Source organism: Phaethon aethereus, assembly GCF_964289735.1.
Source record: "Phaethon aethereus genome assembly, chromosome: 1".
NCBI lineage: Eukaryota > Metazoa > Chordata > Aves > Phaethontiformes > Phaethontidae > Phaethon > Phaethon aethereus.
The window spans coordinates 198889934-198909613 of record NC_138575.1 but is presented as its reverse complement, the minus strand read 5'-3'; the positions used below and the strand labels follow the sequence as shown (position 1 = coordinate 198909613).

At 41.2% G+C, this 19680-nt stretch overlaps 1 protein-coding gene across 1 annotated transcript in view; it reads left to right on the top strand.

The window, feature by feature from the left end:
* The window catches only part of MTUS2 (microtubule associated scaffold protein 2), a gene marked incomplete at both ends in the record, with an annotated part of 209258 nt that overhangs the window by 18058 nt on the left and 171520 nt on the right, over positions 1-19680 (top strand). Inside the window, one exon of the mRNA XM_082008931.1 lies at positions 549-755. Within this exon, the coding sequence (XP_081865057.1) occupies positions 549-755 (207 nt within the window). The remainder of the gene's footprint in view (positions 1-548; positions 756-19680) is intronic.

The following is a 19680-nucleotide window of genomic DNA, read 5'->3' as shown; positions in this document are numbered from 1 at the left end:
TTTACAGGCACATCCTTGTTTCCAGGCTTGGTGGAAGAAAAGGGCATTTTCTTTTAGCAAAATTTGAAAGAAACTTCAAAGAAGTGTTTTCTTTGATGGAATACAAAGAAGTCTTGTGTCCTTGAGGGGGATTGTTGGCGTTCTACAATAGCTTCCAAAATTGTAGACTATGTGTAGTGTGTTTGTCTCTAAGTTTCTTTTAATTGGCACATAACAAATATTAAATTAGAAAGGGATACAGCATAAAAGAAGATAGCATTGAAGAAAAACTTAGCAGACTTGAACTACATTACTTTGCTGGAAGTTTGAGTTATACCTCATGGGTCCTTGCTGCATTTCACGTTTTAAAAGTTATTGTGAGCTGTAATTATAGCACAGAACTCCTCTTTAGTGGAGCAAAGAATAAGACATCACTGCAATTTGAACAGCCATTAAAACTTGTTTTCAGTCTTTATACTGATTTTATGTAGCTGGGTGGTACAGGTAATGTACAGCATGTCCCGGTTTAGCTCGTTTAATAAAAATTTCTTTCTTTTTCCTTCTTTCAGTTGATCTTAAGAAAGGCTCATGTCCAAGTGCTGCAAAGTCAAATCTCCCCAAGCCATGCCAGTCTGGACTTCGTCCTCCAGGTTATTCACGGTTGCCAGCATCTAAGCTGTCAGCATTCGGTTTTGTCAGGAGCTCAAGCCTATCGTCTGTCTCCAGCAACCAGTCAAATGACAGTGCTCAGAGTGATCAAAGCAGGACAACCAGCCGTAAGTCCAAAAATCGTCCTTCTTTCTGGGGGGATATTAAATAGACGCATTCCAGGATTGTCCAGACTGGAGTTTGCATACAGAGACTAATGGAATTGGTGCAGCGCTCACTAATCAATCCTGCGCCACTGAGTTGTGGGTTTGGTATCTTGATTTCCCAGTGTAATTGTTAAAAATGTTATTAAAAATAGATGAACAGTTGCTGAATGTACATTGCATATAGAAGGGGTTGGTTTCCCTGTTGCAGAGAAAATTGCATTAAGAGTGAACCTAAGGCATTTTTGATTTTTGCTTTTACTTAGAATATCCCTTCTTACAAGCTGAAGTCAGTAAATTATCACAGTGAACTGTGTTTGTTAAGTGCATTGCAGCCATCCAGAACAGTTTAGGACGAAGTTTATCTAAAATGAGCCACAGAGTCTCTCTCATCTGCTTTTCTTCTTCCTCTTAATATGCAGTGTAATAAACTCAGTTTAGAAAATTAATCAAATAATGCCAGTGATATGAAAGGGTTCAGAACTGAGATCATAGCTGCTGTCTCATCTACCAGACTTGGAAGCATCCCGTGGCTGAAATGTCGTTTCAAATCCTATTTTCTGTAATGAGGACTGGATTGAGCCTGAACTGTGTCAATATTAAAGCAAGTGGTATCAGTCCGGGAGGGGTGTGCATGCAGGGGACCAGGTGATATGAAGCACCAGAGGAGATGAGATGCTGCAGGCTCCTAAATCTTTTAGTGTTTGTATTAATTTGAAATGAATTAAAATAAACAAAATGAAAATAGTTTAAAACCCTAAAGATTTTCTCTTTCCCCTTTTCTATGGGGTACTTGAAATGCCAAAGACTAATGTGTCCAGGGACTTGTAACTTTTCCAGTGCTTCCAAACATACGCTTGTATCTTGTTTTACTGTTGGACTGATCATTCATTTCTGTTTATTTCCTAATAAACTTTACTTTGAGGGTAGTCAACCTCGTTTGCTTTGTGCTTTACCCTACATTTACACCTTTGGAAAGCTTTTCCTTTTATCAGGTGTTAGTAATCTTTTTGTCTTTGGTTTCCTAAGACAGCCTTTGTTAGGGACAGAATTACCTGATTTCTGATTAGGTCTAAGCTACATCTCTGCAAGAAAAGTTGTTGTCTAGCAATTTCAGGTGTGAATCTGAAAAAAGGAACATCCATAGGTATAGCACTATCCTTAACACAGTGGATGCATACAGGTTCCTGCAACTAAGAATTCTCTAAAAGGAAAATACTCCAAATTGTGACGAGTCAATCAATTTCCATTCAAAAACTGTGGAAAAAGCATTAGTAATTGCAGATCCAGGAAGCTACATTTGACCCTTCGTTTGTCTTAAAAGAAGCTGATTTGATTTGTACATTCTGGTGTATTTTTTTATTATATTTGTATATTAAGCCCTTAAAAATTGAAACCATATACCAATCATAGGGATGTGGAATTATTTTCACACTCACAGGCCAGAAGGCCAACTGGGCTGCATCCAAAGCAGCGTGGCCAGCAGGTTGAGGGAGGTGATTCTGCCCCTCTACTCCACACTGGTGAGACCCCACCTGGAGTCCTGAGTCCAGCTCTGGAGCCCTCAGCACAGGAAAGACATGGACCTGTTGGAGCGGGTCCAGAGGAGGGACACAAAAATGATCTGAGGGATGGATGGAACACCTCTCCTGTGAGGACAGGCTGAGAGAGTTGGGGTTGTTCATCCTGGAGAAGAGAAGGCTCTGGGGAGACCTTACTGCAGCCTTCCAGTACTTAAAGGGGGCCTGTCAGACAGATGGGGACAGACTTTGTAGCAGGGCCTGTTGCAATAGGACAAGGAGTAATGGTTTTAAGTTAAAAGAGGGTAGATTTAGACTGGATGTAAGGAAGACATTTTTGACAATGAGGGTAGTGAACCACTGGCACAGGTTGCCCAGAGAGGTGGTGGATGTCCCATCCCTGGCAACATTCAAGGTCAAGTTGGACGGGGCTCTAAACAACCTGATTTCATTGAGGATGTCCCTGCTTATTGCAGGGGGATTGGACTAAATGACCTTGAAAGGACCCTTCCAACCCAAAGATTCTATGATTCTATGATTCTATTTGGCGCATACATTTTGTTACAACCCACTTGGTTGAAGATGGTAACACTCTTTGATGTTAGAATTAGGATGTTGTCATCAACTTGCACATTTTGCAAGACTCTTTCTGGTGGATATGAAAATTGCCCACAGGAAGTGTTCTGCTTGTACAAACTCATGTAGAGATGAGCTCAGCCTGTCACCTGAAGAAAAATAAGACCTATCACTTCTACTCTTGCTGACGAATTAGGTAGCTCATCTAAGCAGTTGTCCAGTTTTCCTCCATCTCCATGGGAGGCCAAGAGAATGAGCACCTCCCAAGGGTCATCTCTCAGACATGGTTCCTGTGACATGCACAGTTGTCCAGCCCAGTAGCCTTTTGTCTTTTAGTTCCAAATGGATAATGCTTCCTCCTGGACCAGACTGAGAGAGGGAAAAGGTGTGTTGCCAAGGGGGTGAGTGCACACCCTGTGTTTAGGGTGTCAGCCCTCAGGTAAATCATCGCACAAGAAGACACCTAACATCACCCGCTTTTTTTGGATTAAAGGCAACACAACTCCTGTTCACCACTCCTGATAGGACAGATAGGTAGGGAAAAAAATTTTTTTCTTACTGTTGAATTATTAACTTTCATAGAAATGTTATCTATGTGAACCTGTACCATCTTTTTCTATTTATAGTCTATACGCCAGCAAGAGTTAAATTAGTTACCCAGCACCCAGGGAGCACAAATTAGTTGCCTTCTGTTCTACCGCAGCTTATTTAACGCAGATCAGCAGTGCACTTCAACACGCACGGAAAGTAACCCAGGAGTGGATGTAGGGGAGAAGTATTGGCTTGGGAACCTTACCATGACGTATTATTTCTTCCCTTCACTGTCTGCTGGAAGAATGGTTTTATTTAAATTAAATAAATAACTGATTCTATAGTTACTACCTGAGATCATGTCTTTGACTAAATCAGGCTTCCTAGAGGGCAGGATAAAGTTTTACTGTTAATTTCCTAGCTCAGTAGGGTAGAAAATGCGAAATGATCTAGCTTTAGAAATCTTAAAACATATACAATAACACAATTTCCTATTAAGCAGCATCTCAGCATGTCAGGGAGACAGAAGTAATTGAAAACATCTTACAAGTGTGCATATTTTAGAAACAGAGGGGCTGCCACAGCTGTAAACGGAGGGGCTCACCTCAAGATCTTATATCTGCCATAAAGAAAATCACAATGTATTCTAAGTTACTAAAAAGCAGATGGCTATGACTGGATGAGAGGAAAACGTAGGTTTATTTTAGAGGCAGAGTGATTTAGAGGAAGTGGTGATTCTTGAAGGGGTCCTCGTGTGATCCTGTTCTTGATTTTCTCTCCCCTGCCAGATGTCTCGCGGTGCTAGCTCTTCCCAAACCCGTGATACTTACATTTCTATTCAGAAAACACAACTAACGTCTTGTTTTGGCATACTAATACTGATTAAATGCTGTCTAGAGAGTAAAACCCCACTTGTTTAGAGTAAGGAGACGTGATGTTTGTGTTGTGGGGAAGTTTGTTAATGGAGCTGCGATGTGGCAGCTTTGTTCTTCACCGGATTTCTCCCCTTCCCGTGACCTCTCTGAAAGCAGTAATCCTGGATGCGCACGGAGCCTCTTCTACACTCCTCGGCTGACTTTCTGGCAATAGCTCACATATTCTGATTGACTCAATTAAATGGATTTGCAGCGGCGGGACTGTGCTCTTTTCCCATGGTAGGGACCGGGCAGGCTCTGCAGCACTTGCCTGGAGTCCCGTCCCTGGGGTGTGGGTATAAGCCAGGCTGCCGTTCGTTGATAACACGCCAGCTTCGACAGCCGTGCCATCAGCCGCTAATCAGGATCAGTCGTAACGGGGCTCTGCTCCTGTGGGGTACTGCCCAGTTGTGTGCTGGAGCTGGAGGGCTCTGGCATCCAAACCGCCCAGCTTGCCAGCTTCTGGAGCAGGGAAATGACCTGCAAGCCGGGGTCACTGATCCATTTTAACCACTTAAAATCCACTTTCTGGTGCTTATGTGTTACTTGTGGTTTGCACACAGGGGAGCCAGGATCCGTGAGGCTAATTTGGGATGTTGGTGGCATGTGAGGCAGCTTCTTGCCTTTCTGAGGGATGCAATGATAGAAGCCAAAGACCACTCCATTTCAAAGCTGGGTCCTAGGATGGATCAGGGGAGCTCACCACGGCTCACCACTGGCTGCCCTGCCATGTTCAAAATGAAGTAGTTAAAACAGTTCAGGGTAAGCTCTTTGTCTGATATGGTGAACAGGAGCAGTTGTGTTTAAATAAAACAACTCAGAGAAGCGGAGGCAGCGAGAGCTTGCTGTACCTATGGAGGCGGTCCATCCTTTGTTGCTGCTGATGTTCCTCTCCGCTGGGCGTGGAGCATGCAGCTCTCCCTGCCACTTTCACACCTCCTGTCCCATGGCTTCCTATGTCTATACCACAGTGCAGCAAGGCCCATGTGAGGACAAAGCCACGTGGCCTGACACGTGTGGGACAGCTGGGAAACCCCAGGCTGAATCTCAGCTCTGGGTCCTGCTATCAGCCCTCCCCAGATTTGTTCCATGCCACAGATAGGTTTTTCTAGTAATATTTTTGTTCAAGATTACCTGAAAAGTTCAAGTTTACCCTCAGCTCTGGCCTACTACTTTTGAGGTTTAAAAATGCATAATATTCTAAACCATTATTCTTTATTTAGACAAAGGGTTTTTTGTATGTCAAAATACTTGTTGAGCTTGTTTATACTCCAGATGATTGGCTAGAATTGAAAAATTCAGATACTTCAATCTAAGAGGAGCATGAGTGTTCTCTGTTAAATATGAGAAAAAGTGAATGACTAGTGATTTGGAGTGGAGTGAAACAATTATGTAAACATAAAGAAAAAAATTCCTAAATAGCTAACTTATAACAAAATACCTAACTTTTCATATTTTCCCTTGGAATTTTAAATACACTATATCAAAGCTTCTCCTGTGTCTGCCCCAATAAAATTTGACAGAGAGCTTCACGTCATACGCCAAAGGCCCACAGTTGTGGAATATGGTTCCCAATATTATCTTTGTGATTCTGCAGTGCAGTAACATGATGCCCAGGCTGTAGTTTCTGTTTTACTAGTTTAAGGGGCGTAGAGTTCTCTTAGTTCTTGTTTCTGTATTTTTAGTGGTCAGCTGAATATCCTGCTCACAAAATTAATTTTATGTACTTTATCAGAATAGAGTCTAACATGCTGTAAGCACCACATGGGAAACAGTTGGTTAAGCACTGTGAAATAATTTGATGTGTGGAGGATTGGAAGGACGGATTGTTTAGAATGAGTTGAGGTCTGATAACTGCTACAAGTTTAGGAAGTGGAAAAATGTAGGTACAGTATCAGGCAATACTTCATAGTCATAAGGTCTACTAGTCTGTTAAATAATCTTCCAACTCAAATGATGAAATTGCTGTTGCTTAAGATTCTTAAAATAAAATAATAGCATGGTGTTAGATGCAGTTCTTCTCCGGCGAGGTGCTAGACTAAAAGACATAATGCCATTCAATATCTACCCACAGTTCTGAGTGCTGAAGCAATTTCTTTTCAAATTGAGCAAGAAAATGGTGATGAATATTTCAAAACTTGTATTAGTATCTCATCACAGCTATTTTTTTGTTTAAAACTATAGAAATATGAAACTTTATGTTTTGTGTAAACATCCACGATCCCTTCTTCAACATATAGATTTCATGCTGGTTTTTGACCTTTTGTTGCTTGGCCTTTCTAAATGTTGAATTTTCATTCTAATAAGCAAAGATGTCGAAGTGTCAGATTCAGGTGGGTGGAGAAATGGGGAAATTAAAGTGAGCACAGAAACCTTGAATAGACGGCTAACTGCCTCCAAAAAAGAACATTCAAAACTGTGACATGGTGGACAGATATACCAATTGTTCTTAAGCACATAAGTGCATAAATACAAACATTTTCCTATACGAAAATACATTCCCATCATATTTCTAGGACTGGTTTTCTGTTCATTTTTCTACATGACAAATTCTTTTTTTTTCCTTCTGATCTTGTTCTGATTTCAATATTTTGATGAAAGACTCGCTTTATGCCATCACTTCATGCTGAATAGCAGTAGAATAGAACAGCATCGAATTAAAATTCTCATCTTTGTGGGCAAAGCATCTGGAAAAGTGCAATATGTCAGCCAGGAAGAGCAAGGGCTGAAAAGACATTTTAACTGCCTTCCAGACTTTCGGCGTTTACTTTTCATACTCCAGTTGTTACAGGTGGGGGAAAAAAACCCCTTCAAAGAATGACCTGGAGGTGTAGGCACAGAGGTTTCTCTCTGTTTGCAGAGATTGAAACAGCAGCAATGAAGTACAAGTTGTCCATTAATTTCAGTGGGTTTTAGATATGGTGCTTGTGATAGACTTTTAAATGTGATAATATTTTAATAGCTTAATGTTTTTACTGTGTACTCAGTTACCTCTTCCCTTGCCTGTCAGAGCACATAGAAGAGAGAAGCAGTACCACCTTGGGAGGGTCTGTACCACTCCCCTGCAATGAAGAAGTGGAGGCAGGAATATCAAGCTGGTTTGGAAATGCAGAACTACTTTTATATGAGGATGCCAACCTGAAACATTTGGAGGGGTTGCAAATTTACTGAGCTGAAGTTTGTCAAAACGGAAAATATCCATGAAACTCTCAATTCTGCAAAGTCTGCTTTTTATGAGCAAAGAACAGCTGAAAGAATTTTGCCAACATGCCAGCTCAACTTCAACAGAGTGCTTAATCATCATGTTTGTTATTGTTGTAAAATGCCATATAAAATCTGCATTTTTAGGTGTAAGAAGGCTGGTCTGGGAGATTCTGTGTCTGTGTGCTAAAATTGTCCTGGCTCAGACCTGGCATCTCCAGTTGCAGTTTTTGGCACTTATTTCTGTCTGGCTTTTTAGAAGTGACTTAAATTATCCACCTCACTTTCCCGTCCCTAAAATGGGGTGGGAGACTGCAAATGTTTGCACAGGTATTGGGTAATGGGGGTGACAAGGAAGAAATGGATAGTGACAAATCCTCTTTCCTGGCCCACTTCCATACTGGATTATTTGACTGATTAAGAGCACCTAATTTAGTCACTGTGACTCTTAGTGTTTAATCTGCAGAGGGCAAAAAGCAGTCCAGACTGCTCCAGTTTCACTGGAGAAGGTAATTCATCGCCCCACAAGTAGGTTATTCCCATCACAGACACCCTAACTATCTCTCTCTGACTCTGTGGGCAGATGTTGATTCAGTGACGAGTCTCGTGAATGTAGCTACAGTTGGCAGCCTGCTTAGGTACCCCTATACCGGCCTGTTTCATCAGCCACTTCTTTTTTTTAAAGATATACTGTGGCTGGTTTTGTTCTGCCCTGGTGAATAGGAGATCATGTCTACTTTTTTTATTGCAGTATAATGGACTTCACTCACTTCTTAGGGCGATACAAAGGAATCAGCGAAGCCATTTCTAAAATAACTATTTTTTCAGTCTTTAAATCACATTTTCTAAAATGTCTAGTCTTCAAGGAGCCTGAAGGGAATCCCCTGTCATAGGGATGTGAGAGGGACAGGAGGCTGGTCCCCGCTGCAGCCAGGGCTAGAAGAGAGCTGCTGCTGGAGTGTGACTTTCAAAGTCTGAGGAAAAGCCACGGCCATCTGGAGCCTGTAACGGGGGCAAGCACAGCACGCGTCTTTCTGGGGACACACAGCACTTGGAGCAGGAGCACTTAAAATGTCCTTTTGAAAATATGAAGGCAAGCAGCAGCTGGAACATATCTGTCACATCCAAATTAAAACCCTTCTGAAGACCAGAAAACTCTCTATAAATTGTCTCTTTTTCATACTCTAATCTTCCTATTCTATCTGATGAGGGAGGAAAGACTAGTTTAGAAGTGAACCCTCCGGACATTCATCAGAATGGATTAATCTCTTAATTTAGCCCAAAGAAAAATTAAGAAATAAAGCTTTGAAGAAGTGAGAGCTCTTCCATTTCTCTTTTTCTTTTTTTTATTTGCTAAAATTTCTTTCTTTCTTTTTTTTCTTCCTTTTTTTTTCCTTTTTTTTTTCCTCCATTCTGGACTACTCTGCCTTCTAATGGAATCACAGTTAAAAACTTCATAGTCTCCCACTAATGAAGTATGACCCTGCAGGACTTTTGAGAAACTTTCCTCTTCAGCATGTCCCTCTCGTGCATCTCATTACAATTTATAAATCAATATTTAGAAAGGGTTAATTCTGGATGTCTAACTGTAGGGCTTATCACTGGAGAGACCTCTCACCCGGGTATTTTGTTGACTTCATCCAGTTTCTGTGCTTTCTGAAATTCAAGCTTGTGGCAATCTAGATGCATTCAAATCCATAAAGATCTATCTCCAAAAAGCACTGCATATGGCATCTGGTTCAATTTTGCATTTTATATTGTCCATGAGGTTGGAGCCAGTGAGCAGTGAGGGACTCTGGTCCTTCATTAAAATCCATGAGTCAAAACAGGTGCCCAGTTGAACCAATTACTGTGAATAACAAAAATCATTACAAAATCTACGATAATAGACTTTTTTCCAACGATAGCTTTTTTCCCCAAAAATGAGCATTAATTTAAAGATACAAGAAGTTTGATATGGTAATTATGAGCCAATTTTGAGTCAGAGTGAGACAAAGAAATACCTATGTCACAGTTTTGAATTGTGGAAGTTTTTAAAGGGTTTTTGAAATTATATTTTCCCTTGTGTAATTTCTGCTTAGTGTCAATGAGGCTGTTAGCTTGTTTTCCTAAACAAGAGGCAAATAACCTTGAGGTTCAGTGTTTCTTTGATCTCTTCCAAGAAAGACCAAATTAAAAAAGTGAGTCTGCGATGATCTCATTGCAATCATATTATTAATAGCTATTATCAAAGGTGAAATATTACGAATCTGTTATGCACACAGTTCAATCCACTGTGTGCCTTGCTAGCAATAAACAGGACCAAAGTTATAAGTACTGTAAGTATTACCGGTAAATCGCATTTAGACCAAAAGGTTTCAGAAAACAGAGCTGGCCTCTTTACAGTTCATGAAAAATCAATTAGCAAAATGTTATGCCCTTGCAAAATGAAGTGTGGATAATGAACACAAATAAATGGGGATTTGAAAAAAGCATGTATACTTGTCCCTTTTGGTGGGAGAGAGTGACTGATTAGTTTAGGAGAACTGTGGTGGATTAGTGCAGGTATGTATTAACAGTGGAGCAAAGGAAGAAAAACTTCAAAGAAGTTTGTAATCTTTGATCCCATTATGAATCCTGCAGAAGACTTGTGAATTCTAATTTAGTAGTGAGAAAAGTGTTACAGCCAAAAGAGCGAGGCGCTATTTATAGAGGAGAAACTTTTCCCATGTAGAGGTTGGACTGGAACCTCACCCATGACATTTTTTCCATCACACTAATCTAGTCCAAACAGGTTAAAATTGAGGTCATTTATGTAAGTCTTCCAGGTGCTCTTGAGAATATCTGCAATAAAAAGTAGAAACAGCATCTTTTGCGCCTTGCAGTGTTGCCACAAGTCTGTTAGTTGTGAACCAAGAACTTGAAAATTGCAGCTTAAAGAGCTTTTCCTTCCAGCTTGCTGCCTGACAGTCTCTAGAGGCCTGGGTAAGATTACGTGAGGCTGTAACCAGCTCAAAATGTTGTGGTTCTTTGTCTTGTGGCAGGTGCGAGACCACAGGATTTCAGTTTGGAATTTCCAAAGTTAATTTAAATGCTAGAAGAAAACTGACTGAGGTCTGAAGTAAGTAAAACCAGCACTGGCAGAAAAAAGACAAACTGAGACTCTCCAACCAAGAACACTAAACTGAATAAAATTGAAACAATTGCACAGTATTTTCCTCCTGAGTGGGAGTTATCACAAACTGTAGGCTATTGGCACATCAGACATCAGCAAGAGCAGCATCAGCGGCTAGCAAACATTCAATCCCTGGGACGTGAGCCTGAGAAATGGTAGCATGCCTCCCATGTGGGAGCTTTAAGGGTCCACCTGTGGGGTTGGTGTGGTTGGAGGAGAAAGTGACTGCTGATCGAGGTGAACTGTGATTTGCAAACAAGCCCTGACTCTCTGTTCCTTGTGGTAAGGAGTCAGTTAAGCTGGGCTACATGGTCTAAGTCTTTAATTTATGCTGTTCCCAACTTCATGGACTGCCGATATGGTTTTGTGCACTTTAAGTTACCATCGCTATGCCCATAGAAGGCTACACAGTCAGAAATACGCAGAAATATGAGCATCTAGGATGAGAGAGTAAAGTGCTCTGATTCACAGATGTGAACTGGACCTTGCCAGAACAGCCGTCAGCGTTCCCATACAAACCTCGACGTCTGCTTGCGCGTTGGTGAAGTCCATCTCAGAACGGGGCCCATCTCTTGCTGCGTGTGGATTCACCAGGCAGTCATAAGGCAACTGTGTTATTTTAGCGCACACCTTTTGAATTGGGCTATTAGGTGCTCCATGGTGTGTGTTCCTATCTAAAAAGGTAGGCGTTGCTGTCCAAAACTCAGCAGAGATGGTGCCTACACTGGCTGGCTGGTGGACTGATGCCAGCAGCAACCACCAGCAACACTAATTCTGCACAGTGGGCCTTGGTGACACAAAACGAGCCTAGATCAGTTAGTTCTTGCGTGTTATGAACCTTTCTCAAGCTGAACATGACATCAGTCTTCTCTCTTTTTTTTTTTTTTTTAAAGTAGTCTTCTCAAAGAAGACAAATTACATGATATTCCTTAATTAAGCTACCACAAAGAAAGAAAATAACTTCTAATTGGCAAAGAAGAATTGGGAGACACCCTTCTACCTCACCACTAAAAGTAGAGAAGGAATATAGGAAACGAAGGAATGAGTTGTTTCCTACCACTGCTTTGCATCTCAAAAATAGTGTACATTTCAGATGCTGTGATAGCTTAATATTTATATTTAGTCAGTGGTTAACTTTCTTTCTATCACACATTACAGTTACACTGTCTTCCTGCCAGCCATTCCTGGAAGGGTATGTACAACCTCCAGAGAAAACTAAGCAAAACTGAGTGAGGAATGATATATTTTGAATAAAATGTCTTGTCTTGATCAAAATGTCTTATGACCAAGCCTGGACTATTTATGGGAAACCCTTGTATTCTCTTTTCCTGCTGCTAGGGATGGATTAGGGTGGGCCAGAACTGAGTCCAAGCCCTGAAGTGTGTGGTATGACTTTCGTGGGTTAGATGAAAGAACTAAAAATGCATCACTTTTAACCAGTATTTTTCTTCTAAAAAAACCCAATATATAATTTATTTGGTGCTTTTTATAAACTCTTCTACTCAGTTCTTACTGCACAGCATGAGATGATCTAGGAATTAATATTATTTTTGTAATCTGAGGAAAGGGGATTTCCCAGTGACCACTACTACAATACTCTTATTTAAACTGAAGGTCTATTTTTAGATGCTTGGATGTGTCCTGGGATAAAACATTCCTTCTCTGACATGTTCTAATGTTGACTAAATGTATTATGTACTGCATCTAGGTATCTAAGGAATTTTAATTGTCTCAGAGGTACACAATAGCTTTTTAGAATTAGGATATTTATCACTTGTCACAGCTTGTAAATTTAGATACAGAACAGGCCTGTACACTGTCAAGCTGTGTGGGAAAGTAAGGAGAATAAGAGGTAGCGTCATGGTCTCTGTATGCCTTCCAAGCACGTTAATAGTTAGTATATTCTAAAAATCTCTAAGATGTAGTTTAAAAAAGCTTAAACCTGAAAATAAGATGCATGAAAATGTAAAAGGAAAAAGCTGATGCTAAGAAATTCTACCTTATTCACACAATTCAGTCCCACTCCTTTGTCAAAGTGATAGTTGCTCTAAGAAATGTACTGAATTATGCATGACTAACCAAGAGTCCTGCACTGGAGCTCAGTTGTGATGGTGGGAAGCTTCGGGGAATGTGTGCACTCCTGAACTGTCATCTACCTGTTGTGCAAATCAAAAGTATCTGCAGATAAAAAATTCAGATTAATTGAACAAAGCCCCCGAGCAGCTCGCTAAGTGATATAAGCTTGCTATCAGTCACAGTCAGAAGATTAAACTACGGACCGTCAGGGTGAACAATTTGCAGCTAGGATTAATTTGGTATTCCCCACTTCAGGGCATGCCAGCTATTGTGTTAAAAAAACTAGTAAAACCAGTCTAAAACATCAAAGATTGGTACATTTTAAAACAGATCAGCGTTTTCATGGAGCCCACAGTTCTGTAACCATGTCTTTTTTTTTTTTTTAAACTGGTTTGGATGGATGGCAAACCTTTCCCTAACTGGTGTCTCACCAGTTGTCGTATGCTGGTTTTTGCCCTTAGCGGGGGGGCTGTGGGAAGTGCTTCTCCACTGCTGTCTGGGCAGAGGTGAAGCAAAGCAGCAACATCATGTCCAGCTCTGGTGAGGACGAAACATTGCAGGTCCTTGGCCCATGGGAGGACAGTTTTCTCTAGCAGCTTGACGTGACAGAAGCCATGCAGTAATAGAAGGTAAATGCCTCTCGTTTGTATTCACACACTGCTGATTTGGGCAATAGGTATTTAGCCACTATTGATGGAAGTGCTGGTTTCCTACTATTATTTTTTCCACATGAGAAATATTTCTATATCAGAGGAATGATTAGGTACTAGCTTTGCTTCTTAATGCTACTTATGCGCTGATAGCTGTCTGCACAGAGCTTCTCCTTCATCCACTTTTTCTCTGTGATCATCAACAGTGATTCTCTGATTTCTGCAGTCGTCCATTTATGACTTGTCCCTTTCCCATTTGGCCATATATTTGGAGTAATTGTCCCATATGTTCCCTATACTTGGCACTGGTGAGGCCGCACCCTGAATACTGTGTTCAGTTTTGGGCCCCTCACTACAAGAAGGATGTTGAGTTCCTGGAGTCCAAAGAAAGGCAATGAAGCTGGTGAGGGGTCTGGAGCACAAGTCTTCTGAGGAGTGGCTGAGGGAACTGGGGTTGTTCAGTCTGGAGAAGAGGAGGCTGAGGGGAAACCTTATTGCTCTCTACAACTACCTGAAAGGGGGTTGTGGTGACATGGGTGTTCGTCTTTTCTCCCAAGTAACTAGTGATAGGACAAGAGGAAATGGCCTCAAGTTGCGCCAGGGGGGGTTTAGATTGGATATTAGGAAAAATGTCTTTACTGAGAGAGTGGTCAAGCATTGGAACAGACTGCCCAGGGAGCTGGTGGAGTCACCCATCACTGGAATTATTCAAAAAACATGTGGATGTGGCACTTCGGGACATGGTTTAGTGGGCATGGTGGTGTTGGGTTGATGGTTGGGCTTGATGATCTGAAAGGTCTTTTCCAACCTTAATGATTCTATGATTCTACTTTAACAGTTTTAAAAATGTGGTCATTCAATTAGTGTTTCGTTTCATAATGCCTGTCCACTATCTCTGTTTTGCTGGTTTGTCTCATGCCTTTAGACAAGGGACTCCCTGTCTTATTGGTGCTGTCCATCACTTGCATGGCAGCATGCATGCTCCTCGTGGTGCATGTGATTTGGAAGACTGGCACTAAATAAGAATTGTTATAACGTTTGCTTTCACTACAGCAGGCACAAAGCTTCGCCCTGCTCATTTGCAGTTTGTAATTAACTAATGAAATGTATATGTGATTAGCTTTGATAATGCTTCCAGGAAACTACTGCCCGCTTGCTTGAAACTTTACCTCATTGTAAAGGTATTTTAGAGGGAAGTTTTGGGGGGAAGTGAGCTCCACCGGAGTTTTTAAATGTTTTCCGCCAGGTGGATTGTAAAGATGTCAGGGCTTTCTCCATACTCAGCCTTCTGAACTTTTTGCAGCTTCCGTCTCCATCACAAGGTCATCCCACTGCTTGAAATAATGCCCTGTCTCACCTTGGAGCCAGACTAGCTGTGCTGGCATCTCACACTGGCAGCTAGGGCTGAACAAACTGATTGTGGTGGATAACTCGCTCAATCAAATTAGCCCCGTGGTCTCTGAGCGTGCATAAATTCTCCCCGTGGCTAACAAGCCGCTGATGTGCTTCCGTTGCCGGTGATGGCCAGGGACAAGGAGCCATGCTCGCTGGCTGCAGGTATCTTCTGACGTTACATCTTGTGCAGCTGCAGTGCCCTGAAGCTGGGGGTCCTGCTGCGAGCAGGAGCGCAGCTGTGAACCGAGCGCTCTCAACTTTCTCGATCCCTGTCCTTGGCTTGGTATTGGACCTGATGATATTAATACAAATGTGCCTCGAGAGTCAAAACTGAGATGTAGAAGCATTGTGCAGTAAAATAAACCCCTGAAAGCTAGGCTGGTACAGCACTTAGTGTGTTTTATGTCCTGTGGTAGATAGTGTATATTCCTGTGTGTCAAGTGATATGTTATTTACAGTATTTTGGTTAACCTTAGAATACATTTATTTAAATTCAACTTCTCTTTAGCATTAGTTTGCAGACCTGGAGATAAATAAGCCACAGCTGACATTGGCCTTTTGATGCTCAACAATCTAGATTCTGCTTAGCAGATTTCAAATTTTCCAAGTCTGGCAACATTTGAGCAAAGATATGGTAACAAATGACAGTTTACAGTTCATCTGGTAAGGGCTAGGGTCTTTAGGTTTTACATTTCCCTTCTATCTTTGCAGTATTGTGCTGGAGATTAAGCAATTTTTCTGGTAGTGATTCAAAGGAAACGGATAAAAGGGTATAAAAAGTTTCAGAGCAATCTGTGGGCGCTGAAAGATATGAAGGGATGGCTTAGCTGGGGGTGGCCCTGGCACCCACCCACATCAGGGCTCCCAAGCTGTTCGTGAGCCATGGAGGTTTGCAGCACGGAGTTTCAAGGCAGACTCTCCAAGATCTCAGAGCGGTGAATAGGAATTAAACACTAAAAGTACAGGGAGTAATTAAGGGCTTAAGGATCGCTTGCACTCATATTAACATGAATAATTTCTTTAGTTGGCTTCATGGGGACTATTCCGTGCCACGTACCTTAGAAGGAGAGGTCTCCAACAGGCTGTGCTGCAGCACCAGCTGGGAATCTGTATCATTCAGGAGACTTGGGAACAAGGTGTTTCCACTGTGATTGCAAGTGGGAACTCCAGCAATAGCAGATAGTAAGCAACTTACATTTGCAAATATCTCACTTCTGTTAATTAAAAACCCAAACAAACCCGTAATAGATTAGTAGCCACTTGAAGGGTAACTTTTTTTACAGCTGCATAAAGAACTCCGGTTATCTGAAATATGGAGAGCTTCTCCATATGGTGGTGGTAGTTCCAGCTCCACTGACTCCGTAGAGATCGCCCTGCACTTTATTGCTGGCTGACGTGGTGGAGTGTGATGATAGATTTCATCCTTGCTGTGTCGCATGGTATAGCTAGACACAGAAGCCTTTATTTTCAGTGGACAAAACTGTTCAGTCAATTTATTTGCTCTAAGTGCAGGTTAATATATTGATACTTCTAAAGAAGTTTCTATTGAAAGGTGTTGGTGAAAAATGTGTACATCAGCTGGTTTTCTTTCAGAAAACTGTTGGGTGGCAGGCAAGTGTTTCTATCACTGCCGTGTGGAAAGAAGAAGTGAGGAATGTGTGAATGTGCCACATTTCTCACATGAGCCATCTCAGAGCATATTGGAAGAAGGTTTATGTGGGATATTTGGAGACCATGTACCTCCAGCCCTCTGGACCCGTTCCAGGATGGCTGGTCTGAGAGACCCAGAGATGAGCTTCCTGGGAGCACAACAGGGAAAATGACCACCAGCTGTGGGAATGATGTGCTGGAAGAGATGGTTTTCCTAAACCATGCCAGGGGAGCATGATAATGCTTCAGGACCATGTTTGAAGTGTTTGGACACAAATACCACATTTAGCCACTTGTTCTCATCTCCAGTGGAACAAAGCTCTGCTTCCTTGGGGAAGGTTTTAGGCACATTTATGCCTTTATGAGACGCAACTATGTCCCCTCCAGACTTCCTGAGCTGAGGGAGAACTTGCATGGACATGTCTCAGCAGTGAAGTACATGTACTCCTTCATCTCTGGAAAGTTGGCGTTGGCATTTATCATATCAAAGTATTCAAATTTATGAAGCAGTTTCTTGGAGCTCAGTTAATCTTATGGGTGACTTTTTTACAAAACCAGCAGCCAGGATGCCTCCCTGTTGACTCTGCGTAAGGAAAAGAGAGAACTGTGTCATGTTAATTGCGGGGAAATTAGAACAAGCTAATCAAAGAATAATGAAGAGGGAAGTTAGGCATTAAAGGCACTTTCATACAGACCACAAAACACGGAACTAGAAACGTGGTCCTAATGTGTATTATATTATGGTGCACAAGTAAAAGTCTATATAGCCAGAATACAGCCAGAAAGGATCATATTTGGTAACAGATACTTTTTCAATTAAGAAATTATAATTAATATATGTAAGGCATTTCACAGAGCTTTCCCAGGGAGATCAGAGACATAGGATCATTGAAAACAGAGCAGCATGGTGAGATGTCCTTGTCCTGAAGCATCATCAGGTATACTTGCATGATTTGGGGCAGATTTTCCTCTACTGTTGTTTGTAACATATTTAAAAGATGGAGCTTGCCAAGGAAGCTTATTCTTTTTGTACTTTTTGAAAATAATTAATTATGTTTAACCTACATTTCTCTTGTAGGAGTTCATACTTGTTTCTTGTTGTATCTGCAAAGGATGCAGAGGATTATTTCTGCCCAATACACATGCAGAGAATTGTTTCTGCCTAGTACATATTTGAAGACTGTTGCCATGTCCCATCTCATTTTCCTTCTGTAGAAATGAGTCAGTCCAAGTGCATCAGCTTTTTCCTAGGCCTTACTTTCAAAGACCTCTGATAATTTTCTATTCCTCATCTTTCAACTTTTTCTGCTGGGTCTGAGTGTGATTCCCAAACCTGGACTAGTTATAGAGAGCTAATATAAACCCCACTTTGTAAAATTTTTCATAATGGAAGTCAATCACCAATTCCCTACAAAGACAGGAACATTAAACCTTTCAGAGCTGACATGACTTGCCCAGGGCTACCCAGCAGGGAAATGGCATAGCCAGGAAGAGGACCCGAGACCACAACTCCCTGTGTTCCTGTGAAGAATGGTCTCCCTTGGCAAACACACTATGTGCAACCCTTTCATTAATGAAATACACCACACAGCATCACTAAAAAATCTGGACTGCCCCCAGGAAGTGATCCTTTTTCTTGCAAAGGGTGAGATGTAGTAATGCCTCTTGTATTTATGTGCTGGCTGCTCTTGGTATGGCTTTAACCCATCTGAACTCCTACAGGCTCCAGTCTCTCACAGGTTGAGGGCATGACACATTTAAAAGTGTTTTATCCTCTTTGCTGTCACCTTCAAAACTTTCCATAAGTGGAGGTGGGCATCCAGGTTCTCTCTGAGCTGTATTCACAGTAAATTTGTTTGTGCCTTTTAGTGATGGATTAGTGAAGAAAACCATGGCATTGTAAAAAAGGAGAGAGAGCATATTCTGCTTGCTCCAGCCAAGCTCACTTTACCAACCCAATAAAGTAAAAATATAAGTAGCTCTAAAATGAGGTTCCAGGAGAAGTTGCCCAGCATGAGCTGCAATTACAGCAGATATATTTCTCCTTAATTATTGTGCTGTAGTGGGTACACTAATACGTTCAGCCTTCTCCTTAGCATATGCTGTTTTCTGAAAAAAAAAGCTACACTGAGTAAACATGTACTTACCTCTGTGGTTTAAAAATATTCTAATCATTATTCAGCTGATCTATACATCATATCTTTGCAATTGCTTAGACATGTTTACTTTTTGTTGTTTTTTTGTAAGAGTTCATTTATTCATTTTCTCCTTGGCTCTATTAGAAATGTTAACTGTAATTTAAGACTCAGGAACTTTCTTACCAGTGGAAATCAGTGTGCTAATTTAATACCAGCAATTGCTTAACCTATCCAATGCCAGAGGGACCCCAGTGCAAGAAAGGGCATACTAATATAGCTTTATGAACATGCAACACTTGTACCAGCACACTGCTGATTGATTAAAAAACACAGGAGGCATTTCTTCAAAGGATTCTGAATAAAGCCTTTGGTCCCATTTCCACACATGGATTTTTTTTTTTTCATTGTCCTAAATACATTTGTTAGACTACCTCATTTTGAACAGTAGCTGAAGGTACATTAGGGAAGGATTTTGCATGTGTTTAACCCATCACGGAAAACAATTGAGATATATATATGTATTTGATCTGATAAATATCTCAGCATTTAAAATCCTTTTGAATCCTTAGATAGCGCTACTTAATCTCTTAAACATGCACTTACAATGACTTAAGAATCCACACACTGGAGATCTAGTGACCCAGTTGTGCTCTGCAATGCCATGTGCGGGAGTTGATTTGGGTTTTATTAATCCAAATAATTTTTGAACCCTGTAAACATACTGAGGACTTTGCAAGTGCTAATGAGCATTGCTTGCGACCTAAGGAAATGGTGTTCTCCAGCCAGAAGCTCTGCGGCGGGTGCACAGCCCTGCGTTGCACACTGCAATGGTGAGCTCTGCCCTTAAAAGATGTTTTAAATGTATCGTAGTTACTGGGGAATGTGTGTACTGAAACTTTCAGTGATATCAGATACTATGACAAAGAAACAGATTGGAGGTTGCCTAGAAGTTTTTAACTCAAACAATAGTTTCTTTGAATGTAAATCTTCTCTATAGTACAGAAGAAAGCAAATGCTTCTCCTTACTTCGAGGTGCAGTGGTGGTCTTAACGTGGTTTAAACTGCATTTCAGGGTAGTTGCAGT